This window comes from Callorhinchus milii, unplaced genomic scaffold (genome assembly GCF_018977255.1).
Source record: "Callorhinchus milii isolate IMCB2004 unplaced genomic scaffold, IMCB_Cmil_1.0 Scaffold3, whole genome shotgun sequence".
Taxonomy (NCBI): domain Eukaryota; kingdom Metazoa; phylum Chordata; class Chondrichthyes; order Chimaeriformes; family Callorhinchidae; genus Callorhinchus; species Callorhinchus milii.
Genome location: NW_024704744.1, coordinates 87,806,566 through 87,822,255, shown reverse-complemented (window position 1 = coordinate 87,822,255; position 15,690 = coordinate 87,806,566). Strand labels below are relative to the sequence as shown.

At 38.3% G+C, this 15,690-nt stretch overlaps 2 protein-coding genes across 5 annotated transcripts in view; one reads left to right on the top strand and one right to left on the bottom strand.

Annotated features, from left to right (window-relative positions):
* Positions 1–4,456, bottom strand: part of gpatch2 (G patch domain containing 2) — a 119,341-nt gene extending 114,885 nt beyond the window's left edge. Inside the window, exon 1 of one of the 4 annotated variants that reach the window (XM_007904509.2) lies at positions 4,330–4,456. The gene's annotated coding sequence lies outside the window, so the exon portion shown is untranslated. Of the gene's footprint in view, positions 1–3,433; positions 3,487–4,033; positions 4,135–4,254; positions 4,279–4,329 lie in introns of those variants that run through there. The other 3 variants (XM_042332990.1, XM_007904508.2, XM_007904510.2) reach the window with 3 other exon arrangements.
* Positions 4,457–4,711: 255 nt separating this feature from the next.
* spata17 (spermatogenesis associated 17) overlaps positions 4,712–15,690 on the top strand; it is a 111,200-nt gene continuing 100,221 nt past the window's right edge. Inside the window, exons 1-3 of the mRNA XM_042333756.1 lie at positions 4,712–4,797; positions 9,353–9,442; positions 10,465–10,546. Coding sequence (XP_042189690.1) covers positions 4,730–4,797; positions 9,353–9,442; positions 10,465–10,546 — 240 coding nt within the window. The 5' untranslated portion in view covers positions 4,712–4,729. The remainder of the gene's footprint in view (positions 4,798–9,352; positions 9,443–10,464; positions 10,547–15,690) is intronic.

The window sequence follows — 15,690 nt, the reverse complement described above, 5'->3', positions numbered from 1 at the left end:
TTAAAAAAAAACTTAGACCCACCCAGATCTGCAAGTCTGTGGATCATCATGACTCAAAAAGTGAAAGTTCTATTTACTTATGCAACATCAACAACTTTTCATTTCATTGGTAGCACTTGCTGCTTGAGCAAGTAGATATTTATTCCAGACACAAACCCATTTAATTGTGCTCAAAATCTGTTGGTTCAGAGAAAACAATTTACTCACTTGCCGAACAGTGGTAGACCAACCTCCTGACCAATCTCACCAGTGCCTGAAAAATACCTGGTCATCTCTGGACCAACACAATCCATAACTTTATATTTTGCTGAATTTCTAAGAATTTGGTATGTTAAAATCACTGAGATGCCGCTTAAAAATACAACACATCTTTCTTCTATCTCAAAAAAAGTATTTGAAAAATGTTATTTCCTATCCAGGCCAATAAGCACTGATGGAAGTGCTGCCAAAAGGGCACATAATCTGGTTATGACTCTAGCTCAAGCTCTTTGGATAGCTCTGTATGGCTTCCAACATCTAAAAGTGTATCACTTGCATTATACGCCCCCTGAACCCAAATCATACTCATATCATCAATTAGAGGACCTGGGTTCGATTCCCGGCAGGGAGCAACATTTGACAGTTTCCTTACTCCATATGCCTATTTACCTAGCAGTAAGTAGGAACCTGGTTATAAGTCAATCGGCGGATCGCTTTTCCGGGGATAATAATTCCTTCAAAAAAAATCTAAATAATTTGGCCACTCAATCCACGATTGTTTGTAGGACATTGCTGTGTGCAATTGGCCCACAAAATATACAGTCAGTTCACTTTACCGTATATTCTGCGAAGCACTTTGAGATGTCTCAAAGATGTGATAAAGCGCTGTATCAAATGTAAGAATTTATTATATAAATAATAAATGAACCCTCAATTCCCACAAATTCAAGAAGTTCTCACTTTTGAACCATTAGGCATTTTCCCCTTCACGTGTGTAACATAAACCAATGCCCCCTCTCCCATATACCCATGTGCAAATAACCTCAAATAACAGGCTACACCTGAATCAGGCAAACACCCGGAGATGTGGGCCACTATTTTGCAAATTTATTCCAGTCAATCTCCTACTCCCACTTTGTGAAACCTCGTCTGTTAATTTCCCACAACCACAAAGACTAACTTAATTCTAATTTAATTCCTAAAACCCACTGCATTCATAACCCACACAGAAGACATTACCCAACCCCAGTATTCAATGAGACCTTGGAATACTTGTTCAAGGAAAATAAACTGCAAAATATTTGAAGAGAATAAATTCAATAGAGATGCATTCTAATAAATAAGTTGTCATTACCACTTAAGACATCATGCTGTCAATATATCTGGGCTGTATTTATTTACGTATTTACACATGACTAACTCGCACTCCAGATAACTCACCACTAAGCTCGTTCCCCTTGGAGTGACGAGTTATCAGTTTACTGTAACATAGTATGGAAGATATTACATGAGTTTTCTAAAATCTACAAGGTTACAAAAGAAAACCCTCAAATGAATGTCATTACATGGATGTGTCGCTCTTTGATCAAAATTAAAATGAACCAGTGAATAATAATTAAAAAAAACAACGTTGACCTGTTCCTGAAATATAGCTACTGGAATGATTTCTTGGTAATTGTGGATTATCACTCAGGTCTCTTATATGATTTTTTCACAATCAGTAACAGATCAGTATGAACATCATCCTGCCTCGGCAGCTGTGTGTCCCAGAAGTATGTGGGGGGGGGGGGGGGGGGGGGGGGGAAGAGAGAGACCGAAGTGAGAAAGGGGAAAGAGTTATTTGCGACCCATCTCAACTTACTTGTAACCCTATAGATGTAATGTTGCTCATTTTCCTGGATCTCCATTCAAGATGCTGTCAGATTTGAAGTTTCATACTAATCCCTTCTACAATACTCATTTCTCTTGACCAAAATAGAACAGTTTACTATTAGCAAAAACATCTTAATAATACTGTAGGTTCATAATTATATATTTTATATAAGACACTGAGAGTTTGAAGNAAAAAGTTATTGTTTTATTGTGGGTGCCATCATAGCTTGCATATTTATCAAGCGTTCAAAAAACAATTGGAGGGACTTAATTAAGGTAGAACTGTTCCCATAAATGAAGTGCCTGGTCTACACTTGGTAACTGCCACAGCATCATAATTGAAATCAAAAAGTAGGTGGCAATAGCGAGGAGAGATCCACAATCCATGGGCAAGGTGCTGCAGCATTCTTAGAAATGACTCTCAAACAAACACAGGTTGAGATTATAGCTCTCAATACAAAAAAATCACAAGCAACTGTCACAGACCAAATGGATGGAATATATTGGCTATTAGCAAGCATCCACAATAAAACAAAAACTACTTTGCTTCAAACTCTCAACAACTCATAAAAATAATTACAACCCTAGTTTTATAAAGGTGTGTTTGCTAATAGTAAACTGGTGAAACGTTGCTCTCACAGATTACAATATCACATAAACACCTGGATCTGGGCCTTTATTTCCCATCTTCTCAATTGCTCACCTGAGCTACTTTTTCTGTAACGATATGTCTTCCCCAGCAATAATTTGACAATGATATACAAAATGTAATATATAAAATAATTATTAACTTTTAACAAACTTCATTGTCAAAAGTTCCACTTGTTTCCATGTATATTTACTTAACTATCTCGACAGAAATAATCGTTAAGACTAAGATATTGAAAAACCCTATGTTTTTTTACAAACCACTATATTTCTTGTTTCTAAACCAAGTCCAAATATTATTTGTTGATAAATGATTGTATAACAGGGATCTATATTGCTACAATCATTTGTTATTGTTAACTCTGTAATTCTTTGTGAAGTCTTCTTGTTTTATTACTCTAAATAATAATCCTTGCATTTGATATAGTGCCTTATCACGTCTTCGAGATGTCTCAAAGAGCTTCACAGAATATACTGTAAAGTGAATTAACTGTATATTTTGTGGGCGAAATGTACATTTCATGCATTGACCATTAAGGAAAATGGAGCAGTTATTTACACAGGTGGTTCTAATTTCTACCAATGTTTCACTCGATTGGTAAACAAAATAAAATGCTTGCTTTCCAAATATTCAATTTAAATAGCAGACTAAACAGCAAGTTTCAAGTAACGGTCACTTCTGTGTAGGTTTGTGTGCCTCCGAAGCAGTCCAGATAGACCGAGTAGCTTACAAACTAACAGCCAGTTAACTCGAGACATGTCCGTCCCCGCAATGACCCCAATGTCTAGAAAGAGGGAAACGAGCGGGGGCGGGTGGAAGGAAGAGGAGGATCGTCCCCACTTTGTGCAGATAATTATCACAGGGCCCGAAGGCTCACCTCTCCCTCTCTCCGAGTTAAGACGGTGCTTCAGTGACTAGGAAAACTGCACTAACCTGAGGTGACTGAGAGTGCTCAGGTCAGCTTGGGCCAGGACAGGCCATCGCCATCTCTTAAGAGACAGACAGAGAGGTTTAGATAGCAGTTTGCAACAGGACGTGATGAAGGGAAAAGAGAGGGGAAAAGATAGAGAAGGGATCCCCTATAGCGGTTGTTAGTTAGTTATAGTTAGGTAGGTCGGTAAATAGATAGGTCGGCAGAGAGAAAACAAACGAGGCTGAGGCCGGGGTCAGCCTCCTCTACACCCCATGTGTTATGCGAGATAGAGAGAGTGAGAGAGAAAGTCCTTCCTGGCTCCGGCCCTACTCACCAGCTGTTGCCTAAACTACACAGAGTTTGTTTGTTGACCGCGTCGAACATCAAACAAGGCGTTTGGTTTTTGGGGGGAGGAGGGGAGAGTTGTGATTTTTTAAAGGTTTCTCAGCCTTTTAATGCTAAATATTTTGGGGGAAGGGATGGGAGTTTGTTTTCTTCTTCTACTTTATCCCCCCCCCCCCCGCCTCCTTCTCCTTCGGGGAGAAGAGGAGGAAAATAATAATTTAAATGGAGGATGAGAGAGAGAGGGGACACACACACAAAGAATAATTGAAACTTACACACAAAAAAAATTGGGCCTTTGCGAATGAGCTCCAGGCTCCAGCTCCAGCCGGGGGGGGAGGACAGAGCCCAGCGCACACCGGAAACCGGCTCAACACACTGGTTACACGGCCCTCCCTGAAGCTGCACTCACTCGCGATTCACACACACAGTTACATTGGCAAAATGCAGTATTAACACCGTCTGGTTTTAATACAATATATATAAAAAAAACACCAACTGCAACCGCTGGAGCTGATGGGATCGCGCTTCTTCATCTCTCTATTCCTCTTTCTGCTTTGACATTGATTCCTACCTGAGGCCAGGCGGGGGGTTTTGCCAGACATTAAAAAATAAAATACACTTTTGTTGTGCACCACCATAGTCCACCGAATACTAGCCCCAAAAGTAGCCCAATATTAATTAGGATGACTTAGGATGATTATGCGTCGCCTGCATAATGGGTAGCAAAGTGACCGATTTTAGGTGGAAGAAAGGGTCTTCTAAAGGGGGGGAATAAAACATTTAACAAGTTTCATGTTTTTCAAAAAAAATTAAAAAAGATGTACACGCCCAAAGCCCGCGCAAGTGTCACAAAACCCGCCCATTTGGGCGTGAATCCGCCCAAATCTGGCGACGTAAGCTGCGGCTGCCGAGGAGCCCGCCCCGCCTCCTCCTCCCGTGACCATGGCAACGCGGCACAAACCCATAGCAAGATGGCGGCGCTGATGAGGTACCAGACGGAGCTGGAGAGGACCAAGGATTCATATTTCTTGAGATATCGGTAATAGGGCTGAGAGAACCGAGTCGAGATAGAGGGGAGGAAGTAGGGAGGGAGGGAGGGGAAGATTTTTTTTAAAAAAATCAAAATAATAATAATCCTTGCATTTGATATAGTGCCTTATCACGTTTTTGAGACGTCTCAAACTTCCTCTTCCGTTTACTGTACCTTCAACCACCTGAGTTCCATTGAGCAGCAAACTCAGTTTGAAACAATTCTGGATTACCGGGAGAATTTCATTTAATTTTTTTAAATTTAAAGTAATTTGTTTCACCCACACAGTCACTCCACTTTACAATATAGCCTGTAAAGCGATTTGAGAGGTCTCGATGACGTGATAAGGCGCTGTATTAAATGCAAGGATTATTATTATAATTTGTGGTAAATATCTAGAGGAGAGGAGCAGATACATTAGGGACTGACTGGTAACAGTTTTAAAATAAATAAATGATAAGTTTATAAATATTACCCCATAACACTTGGAATAAATACATTTTGCACAGTGTAGGTAGGCAATGAGTAAAGATGGATTATATGAAAGAAGACCTTGAAATTTTGGTTCTATTTCCATACAAGTTGTTTTGGATAATAAGAGCATGTGAGAATAAAGAAGGCTTTAGCGCAAACAGTGACCAAAGGCGATTGCGAAAATTTTTGTTTCCCAGTGGCTTCGTGTATAAGTATTCTAATCCAAGAGGTTATAAAGAGAAAACAGTTACATCCTTACCACTGTTTCTCAAGTAACCTGGGTTTCTTTGTATCATTCTTCAAAACTGCTGGTTCAAGGGAACCAAGGGGTAAGACTGCAGACCTCCACTCAAAATAACATGAACACTGAGCCAAGCCCTCAGGCCGCTGTCCCCATTTATGATGTCATTGGAATAGAAATTTGTGATGCCGTAACAGTTTGTGTTTTTACAAGCCACTATACTTCATTTTTCTAAACCAAGTCCAAATATTATTTGTTGAAAAATTATTGTATAACAGGGATCTATATTGCTACAATCATTTGTTATTGTTAATTCTGTAATTGTTTGTGAAACCTTCCTCTTATTTTTATTACTTAAAGTAATAATAATCCTTGCATTTGATAAAGCGCCTTATCATGTCTTTGAGACTTCTCAAAGCGCTTCGCTTCACAGAATATACCGAAAGTGTAGTGATTATGTGTTGTGCGGGTAAATTACGTTCTACCACAAAAGCTGCAATTAAATTAACAATATCAAAGGATAAAAGCAGGTAATGAGACAAGCAACAGGCAGGACTAGGTGTGCAAAAGGCAAAATACTGCAGATGCTAAATAAAAACAGAAGTCGCTGGGAACACTCAGCTTGTCAGGTAGCATCTATGGAGAGAGGAAAGTGAATTAACATTTCAGGTTGGGTGAAATGGATCATCTGGGCTCATGTTGCATTTTTTGAGGTGCCATCTTTTCAATGCAGTATCAATGTAAGGTCCTACCTGCTTGTTTTCAGGTGGATATTAAAGATCCCATGGCACCATTCGGAAAGAGAAATGAATTGCTCATGGTGTTCTGGTAGATAATCCTTTATATTAATTGAGTATTCACTTCATGGCTCTTTATGGACCTCGCTGGCAGCCTTTGTCTACATAAATCGTCACTGGAAAATAATTACTTGTGATGCACTTTGAGAACATCTGCTATGATAAAGCACCATACAAATGTTAATTATATGACCAATCTATGTCAATAGGGGAGATAACCCTCCACCCCTTCCCAGGCCCACTAGAATTCTGTATCTTTTTTCAGTGTTACAAATATGTTCTCAGTTGCTGATGTAGATCATTGGAACACCAATTTGTGCTGCCACGAATTTCAGATCTTACTCCATTGCTGTTGGAAGGCACAGAGAGAAAGAAGCCAGGAGGTTTTCCACAGGCAGAGAGAATCATCACTGGGCAGATGTCATTGTGCATGTTCTTGTACCGGGCTGAAGAGTGGCCTCAACAACTAAAATCAGGTTACACTCTTGGCTGTGATTGGTTTAGGATAATAACACAAAAGGTATAACAAACAGACCCTCAAATAAATTGACCAAAATAAACAAAAGAGAAGGAAAAGAGAAAAATAAACATACTTAAGAAACAAAAATAAGATTTATAGAGACTAAGTAGAAGAGTCCTCATTGGGAACTGGCACTCACCCAGCTTGTTATGAATTTGTAGAGAAAGAGAATATGTTAGAGCTGGTTGTGAAATCTGATGTGTATTTTACAAACACCGTTTGCCATGGAAATGATGATTAAAGAAGTTTTGACTTAGATGTGGTCTGCTGATAGAAGGAATGTAAGTTACATTTCAGGTTAGTCATTTTTGTTCACTGTATCTTACGATAGATTTAATATTATTTCCAAATAGCAGATGGGGTACGGACTAAGAAGATACCAAATTACCTGATTTTAAGGGCAACAGCTAAGTGTTACCATTAGGGCCAGCATAACTAGGTTAGGGAGGAGAAAAATCTGTTTTGGGTTTCCATTCTTGATCACTATTGATGGAAAGTGTTCATGTTTGAATGTCAGGTGAGAACAGGATTAGGCTCAGATGTAATGCCCCTGGGTTTCATAGCCTTGATGGCATTAAGTGCCTTGTATTCATTTCTGAGAAATGGATGAGATGCTGGTAAAACTGCATCTCTGCCTCTACGAGAGGAGTGAAGATATTGCCGAGACAGTTTGTATTTTTTTTTAAAAAACCTCTTTTAATTTAGTTAGAAAATGAGCAAATGAGGAGGTTAGGAGTTATTTTTCACAGGTAGGATATGGAATACCCTGCTGGGAGCAGTGGTTGAAGCATAATCTACATTAGCTTTCAAAAGGGAACCAGATAAATGCCTTAAAAGTCAGCTACAGGATTTTGGGGAAAGGGCAGAAAAATGACACTGAAAAGATTGCTCTTAAAGGAGTTGACACAGACAAGATGGACCAAATGACCATAATTGTTTCATACAGTAATACTCCTGATAACTTGACCTTGGCTAAACTAGTTAATATCACTTAAGTCATCATGCTGTCAATATCCCAGCTACATGTATTTATGTATTTATACCTAGGCCTAACTTGCCACTCCAGATAACTCGTTATTGAGTCTTTTTTACTTGGAGTGACGGGTTATCAGGAGTTTACTGTAGTTCTATGGTTAATTGGAATTATTTTTGGAGCATGTTGCCATACACCTCGCCAAAGGTACTCCAAAGAGTATTTTTTCAGCAACTAAAGATAATGTCATATTCCTGCAGCCTTAGTCATAATGATCCTTATGTTTGCAACATACAGAGGACATTCAATTTTTGGTACAAGTTGGTGGTAAAATCATCAAAAATTATACATCTTGTGACTTAACACTTAATAAGGATGCAGATTTCTTTCACCACAGATAATCCTTCAGTGAGCATGTTAGCTACATGGAGCATCCTAGGCATCCTATGCCTCTCAGTGTTTGTCACGACACCCTTTGCCATCTGGCAAACAAGCAAGAAAAATTAAATAAAACTGACCCATCCAACTCCAAGGCATATATGGTAAAAAGATAATTTCAAGCCAATAATCTCGTCTCAGGATTCAGATGGAAGTTACATGATGGTTTATGATAATGTGAAACCCTTGTAATCATTTCTAGCCCCTTACAAGACTTTTTAATTATGTAATGCAATTATGTAAGCATTGTTACTACGTAATAATTAACAAGTCTTAAAAATATGTTTTTATATTTTGGGAAAATCGAGATGGGCCAGACCACGTATAAACGGGATTACAAAGGGTACAAATTATTGCTGGATGTAGGTCTGTTATTGTTTTTATGGAATTAAAACAAAAATCTGGGTGGAGTGGGGGAGTGAAAAATATCCGTTTCTACTGTGTAGCGATTTTGACAGTAAAGTCTAATTTGTAATACTTGCCAAAGGGATGGGAAAGGTTAATTGTAATGGGTGGTCACAGGGAGATGGTGTTTTGCTTATTTTTTTGCAGGTTTTGATGTTTTTTGGAAAATCGCAATTACCGATTTAGCAAATATTGCAAATTGATTGGAAGTGGTAGTTAGCACTTTCTAATAATAATAATTCTTGCATTTGATATAGCACTTTTCATGTCTTCTAGACGTCTCAAAGCGCTTCAGAGAATAGAAGGTAAAGTGAACTGACTGTATATTTGTGGGTGAAATGCAGCAGCCAATTGTGCACAGCACTGTCCCACAAACAGTCATGGATTGAAAACCAATTTATTATTGGTTTTTTTTGAGGGATTATTATCGGGCGTGTGGAGTAAGGAAACTTGCCCAAGGTTTCACCCTGCCGGCAATCGAACCTGTGTCTCTCGCTTGCAAAGCGAGTGCTCTAACCACTGAGCTATCGGACTCCATACCTTTATTGAATTTGCAAATTAAACCCCTTAATAAATGCATATTTGGAAAGTTATTTGTACTTTGTGACAAAAGCAATTCCACTTTCTAATTATTGAATTAGTTACAAGAACACAGGGAGTAAGCAAGCCCATTGAGCTCACTCTAATATATCCATAACAAAATAATAATATTTCAGTATTGCAGAAGTAAATAGAGAAAGAGAACATGGTGCTGCTGTGACAATCCAGAGCTGGTTCAGAGGGTGCAAGATCCGGGCACACATCAGGTACAATATGCATGTTTAAATCTCTTTAAAAATATTTAGAGGTAAGGTGGGACTGTGAAGGAATTTGAACACCATAACAGTGATTGTAAGCTTGATCTTCTTAGGTACTGATAGCCAATAGAGCTTGTTGAGGATGGTAATGTTTTTTGCAAAGATTTGCTTGAGAGAGAACTCAGTCTACAGAGTTTTTGATCAGTTGACCACTTCTGAAGAATGGAACTATGGAGACTAGTGAGGAAAGCAGTGAGAAAACCTATGAATGGGGTGTTGAGGGCATGGATATTGGATTTGGCTGCAGTGAGGGCAAGGTAAGGATAGGGTCCAGAAGTGGAAGAAGTCAATCTTAATGATGGTCTGGTTGTTGGATTTGAAATTAAAGCTCAGGGTCAAGCAGATTGCCAAGTAGCACAACATCTGATTTTGCCCGAGTCAGCAGGCAGGGTGATTCTTTGAATCAGAATCAGAGGCATAATGGCAATGGAGAAAACAAACAAAATAGTTTCAATCTTGTTGATGTTTCCCTGTAGAAATTCATGCAACTCTGTGTCAGATGGGTGGATGGTCAGAATAGCAACAGTCCTTGAATTGAAGAGAGAGAGATAACGTTGGGTTTCAACATACATTGCAGTATGTATATGTAAGATAGGAGATGACCAAGAAATGTATCAGAGGTGACTTCTTGGGTAACAAGAAGCAATGCTGTTAGTAGTAGATGTTGTGATGTCATTAGGACAAGCAGGAAAGAACCTTGAAAGCCAGGTACCACAAAAGTGAACCATGAAGGAGAATGGCGTGATCAGTCATTATCAAAATCAGCAGAAAGATCAAGAAAGGAGAATGAGTTCCAGTGAATCAGTCAGACGGATTATCATTTGTGACCAGGGCAGGTCAAAATTCTGACAAGTGCCTGAAAAATGGGATGGTGAGAGAGGTGAACACATAGTTGTATGAGGAAAGTGATGTACATTTAAAGAAAGTAAATATTAGATTAATTTGAATACACTATAGTTTTGTCTTTAAAGATTTCTCCATAAAACGGCAGTCGTCATTCAGAAGCATTGGCGAGGATATCTTGGCAGAAATTGCTTCAGAAACACAGTGAAGGTAAAGCCCACATTCTTGTTGATGTAGTTCCTTTATTTGGAGCTTTTACTTTTCTTTTTACAGAAATCTAAAAAGTATGGTATTTTTTTCTATAAAAAAACGTGTTCTTTATTGGGAATGAAAACTAGGTTAGGACTGTCCATACTTGTTTGTGGTAAAACCCTTACAGCTGTCATACAGAGAAAACTTTCACCTCATCAATGCTGATAGAATTGAAGCCTTAGTCTTACAGTATATAACCTAGGTCAACAATAATACTAATCATAGTCCTTGCATTTGATATAGCGCTTTTCACGTCTTCTAGACGTCCCAAAGCGCTTCATAGAATAGACTGTAAAGTGAATGGAGTGTATATTTGTGGGTGAACTCGGCAGCCAATTGCGCACAGCAGTGTCCCACAAACATTCGTAGATTGAAAATGACCAATTTATTATTGTTTTATTTTTTGGAGGGATTATTATTGGGTGTGTGGAGTAAGGAAACTTGCCCAAGATTTTGCCCTGCCTGGAATTGAACTCAGGTGTCTCACTTGCAAAGCGAGTGCTCTAACCACTGGGCTACAGGACTCCACAATAACCTAGGGTTATAACCTGGGCCAATAGAAAAGTGTGGAAATAATGTTGGTTGGTGCGATTGAGGTTGGTGCCAACCTACATTTTTTCACTTTATTGATGAAAACTAAACTTGAGATAAATAACACATATTTGATTGTTATATTTTTAAAATTAGTTTCTTTAACAAAAAGTGGGTAGCCCATTTGGGAGGGGGAAACACCAGCTCAGGCCCAAAGAGCTTGGAGATCTGCCAAAAAACAGGCACTCTGGGCTACAGGAGTTCACAAACTTGCAGGGCCCAGCACTGCACAAAGACACAGAAACACAGAGAGAGACACACACACTCAGAGACGCAGAAAGACGCATTCTCAGAGAGAGGGAGAAACATACACACTCATAGACACAGACAGAGGAGAAAGAGACACACAAATACACAGGCACTCATAAACTCACATATAAAGGAGAGAGACACACACAGACACTCACAAACACATAGAGAGAGACACACACAATCACATAGAGACACTCACACACACGCAGAGATAAAGTGGGTTATAACCTGGGACGCACTTTTCTATTGGCTGAGGTTATAACACTTTTCTGCGGAATCCACTCAAACAGCCATCCACTACAAACCTGTACACACAGTGTGCTAGGCCTCTTGCGCTGTTTGCTACTCGAGCAGGAATTCAGCTGTGCCCGCTAGTGAGTGACCTACAATAGACATACCAGATGCGACACACTACTGTGGTCTGTTTGCTCGCTGCCTGGCCTAAACTTAGCTCCTGCAAAGAATTCTTGATAAGTGCTGTACTATTGAAATTAACATTTTTAGTATTTTAAACATAATTATGTTTAGTTTTTTTTATCAATAAAGTGGAACATGTAGGTTAGCAGAAAATGTGTCTGTCAACAGCACCAGCCAACACTCTGCAATTTCCTGCGAAATCCATGAAACGCCCCTCAATTTTTGGCAAATATTTCCACAATTTTCTATTGGCCCAGGTTATAACTAATGTTCCTGTTGATCTCTTCTATGTGCATTTGCCTTACATACATACAACTCCTTCACACAGTGTACAAAACTTCACTTAATACCTGCTTGATCCTATACCTTTCAGTCCCTAGCCTAATATTTTACAATGTTGTGCATGACATGTTTAAAAGATAATTATTTTTAGTTTTCAGTTTTGTGTAATGGTGTTTTGGGCATTACTTTATGGATTTTTTAAAAGTTTATACCAGATTAAGATAATTTAGATCTCTACAATAAGAAAACTCAACTACTTCCACCCTCTGAATTGTGTAACTAACACAGTCACACTGACAGTAACCAGGGACATAGTTCTCTCATAAATTCTTCTTAGTTTACTATGATTGATTCTCTATCTTTGTTTATTGTATTGTATAAATTGTGCTGTATTTGTTCCTGCATGAAGTTGTAATTTTCTTTCTAGTTCCCATGTCCCAGTTTTCTTTATCATCCCCCTATCTTTTGATGTTTTTGTCCTTTTCTTGTGCCTCTTTGTCCTTTATCTTGCTACCACTCTCTTTTCTCCTTCCACAGTTTATTCATTTGCTTCTGCCATTGAGTTTGTTAGGTAAAGGCTTCTACTTGCCTCATCACTGCATTAACACAATGTTTTTATTTCTTAAAAATGTTCTCTTAATTTAAACTACCCATTTTATGATGTGAATAACACGCTGTTATGACCACACAGCTCGTCATGTGGCATAATGTCCAACTTGTGGACCCATTCAGACAAATCACACTCATGATTGCTAGTCATGTTCTGTGGTCAGGGCAGTTTCATCGTTTAAACATTGTATCATGTCGGCATCAGCATGGTTGTGATTTTTCTATCGCAGGAAGCATTTTGTGGGGTTAAAATGCAGCACTCTAAATGCCTGAGAAATTCCAAGTAATGAAGTCTTTTTTTCATTTTTGTTTTGTATCTCAGTTATTACAGAACCTAAATTACAGTTCACTGATACACAACCAAAATCCCATTCATTCCTTCCTTTCCATGCTGTTCATTAATCTCATTTCAATTTAAAATATAACATTTAAAATGTAATTCACTTACAATTTTAAATATAAATTATATGCTACTTGAAAATATATTTTTCGGACAGAATCCAGATCAAATTCTATTTTATGACTATTGAGTGATATAAAAAATGTACAATAATATTAGTAATCCTTGCGTTTGATACAGCACCTTATCACATCGTTGAGACATCTCAAAGCGCTTCACAGGATATACTGTAAAGTGTAGTGACTGTGAATTTTGTGGGACAAATGTGGCAGCCAATTGCGCACAGCAGTGTCCCACAGTTGTGGACTGAGTGACCAAATTATTATTATTATTTGGTTTGAAGGGATGATTACTCCCGGAAAAGCAACAATGTTTGGAGGATGTGGAATTTGCAACTCTGTTTGCTTTGACATACAGCTAAGCTAATTCTAAAGAATCACTGATGTGGTAATCTGTAGAAATTTGTAATGGCTATTTTCCTTCCATTCCTAAAAGAATACCTAATTTTGCTAGTGTATGGTGATAATGGCATCAGTTGGCGTCCAGTTCTTCATAGTTGATCTGCAGCAGTGAGTGTCAGAAAGATCTTGGAGGGCATTTTACATGAAACTCTTCCCTGTCCCACTTGGAATCCACACCTCACACATTCCAGCTGGGTAATCTTCATCTTCAGATTCAGAAACCTCACCAAATATTTATGAAAAAATTATGGGATTAAGGGATATGGGGATAAGGCAGGGTTATGTTATTAGCTGGAGTTAGATTGGAAGATCAGCCATGATTGAATGGCAGGGCAGGCTCGAAGGGCCGAATGGCCTATTCCTGCTCCTGCATGTTGTTATGTTAACCCTTTATATTCATGCAGAGGGTGGGCATTCTAATTAGATACTGTAGAATGGATCCAAGGTTTGCAAACGGGGCAACATGTCAATGTATAAAAATAAAAGTTGGGACAATATTGATCTAAGTCACACAACTTTTTCCTGAGATTTGTAGGAAGCACTGACATCCCTCATTGTGGTAAGTACAAATCTCAGGGCTGCAGGAAAAAGTTGTGTGACTTAGATGGAATTGCTTAAATTATAATGAAACTGATGAACAGCATGGGAGACAGGGAGTGAATGAGAGTTTATTAAGCAATTTGGTAGTGTATCAGGAAATTGTAATTTAGATTATATAATAACTGATATATAGAACAAAATAAATATAGACCTTAATTAGTAGGAATTTCCTGTGTATCCCATACCATTGTCTGGTCTAGACTATAAAACTAGATAGTCCTTTCAATTCCCAAGAACAAATGTTTGAGGATAAGCATTAGATTCAAGAAAAGTGGAGAAAAAGTTTGCGTAAAAAAAATACACTGTCCCTAGATGTCCTTAGCATGTATTGTAAATGTAATACATTATTGCTGGCAGGACATCAATATCGTCCCAACTTTTATTTCATGTATATTGACATGTTGCCCCGTTTGCAAACCTTGGATCCATTCTACAGTATCTAATTAGAATGCCCACACTCTGCATGAATATAAAGGGTTAGCTTAACAACATGCAGGAGCAGGAATAGGCCATTCGGCCCTTCGAGCCTGCCCTGCCATTCAATCATGGCTGATCTTCCAATCTAACTCCAGCTAATAACATAACCCTGCCTTATCCCCATATCCCTTAATCCCATAATTTTTTCATAAATATTTGGTGAGGTTTCTGAATCTGAAGATGAAGATTACCCAGCTGGAATGTGTGAGGTGTGGATTCCAAGTGGGACAGGGAAGAGTTTCATGTAAAATGCCCTCCAAGATCTTTCTGAGACTATCTCAAACCGCTTCACAAGATATATTGCAAAGTGGATTGAGTGTCTACTTTGTGGGCGAAATGCGGCAGCCAGCTACACATAGGATGCAGAATAATGTTCTAATCACAGTACATCCACATTGTTTCTTCGCTGATAAGTTCAGAAGAAATTCTCCACTTACCCAATAGTTAGTATGTTATTATTAATATAAAAGTTATTATGGACCTTTAAAGTGTAGATTAAAGTGGAGGCCAATTTTGTTTTGTGGCCTCATGATTACTGGAAATTAAGTATTGGGTATGAAACAATTGTACCATTGTGATTTTTTTAAAAAATGGAAATCATTTATTTTCCTACTCTGAGACAGTGTTTTGACACACAAGTTGGTATAGTTCCCGACTGAAAAATCCCTGAGTACAAGCTAAAAACCTTGGTCACCATCTTGCCATAAAGCTTGATGTAAAATTGTTGCCTTTCTTGTAATAAGAAAAACGTACAGAACAAAATGTCATTACTTTGAGGAATAGAGTATAGAACTGGGTTAATCAGTTCAGTAAGCTAGCAAATAACTAATCATTGTATTAGTTATTTGCTAGCTTACTGAACCTAAACGTTTCTTAAAAGGTCAGGCATATAACAGTGTAGTGTGGGTCAGTTTAAGAACTATTTAATTAGGACAACGAGACATAAAGAATAATGCATATTTTTGATCAAAAATATTTACTTTTTGTATGTTTGATGAGCATATTATATCCAT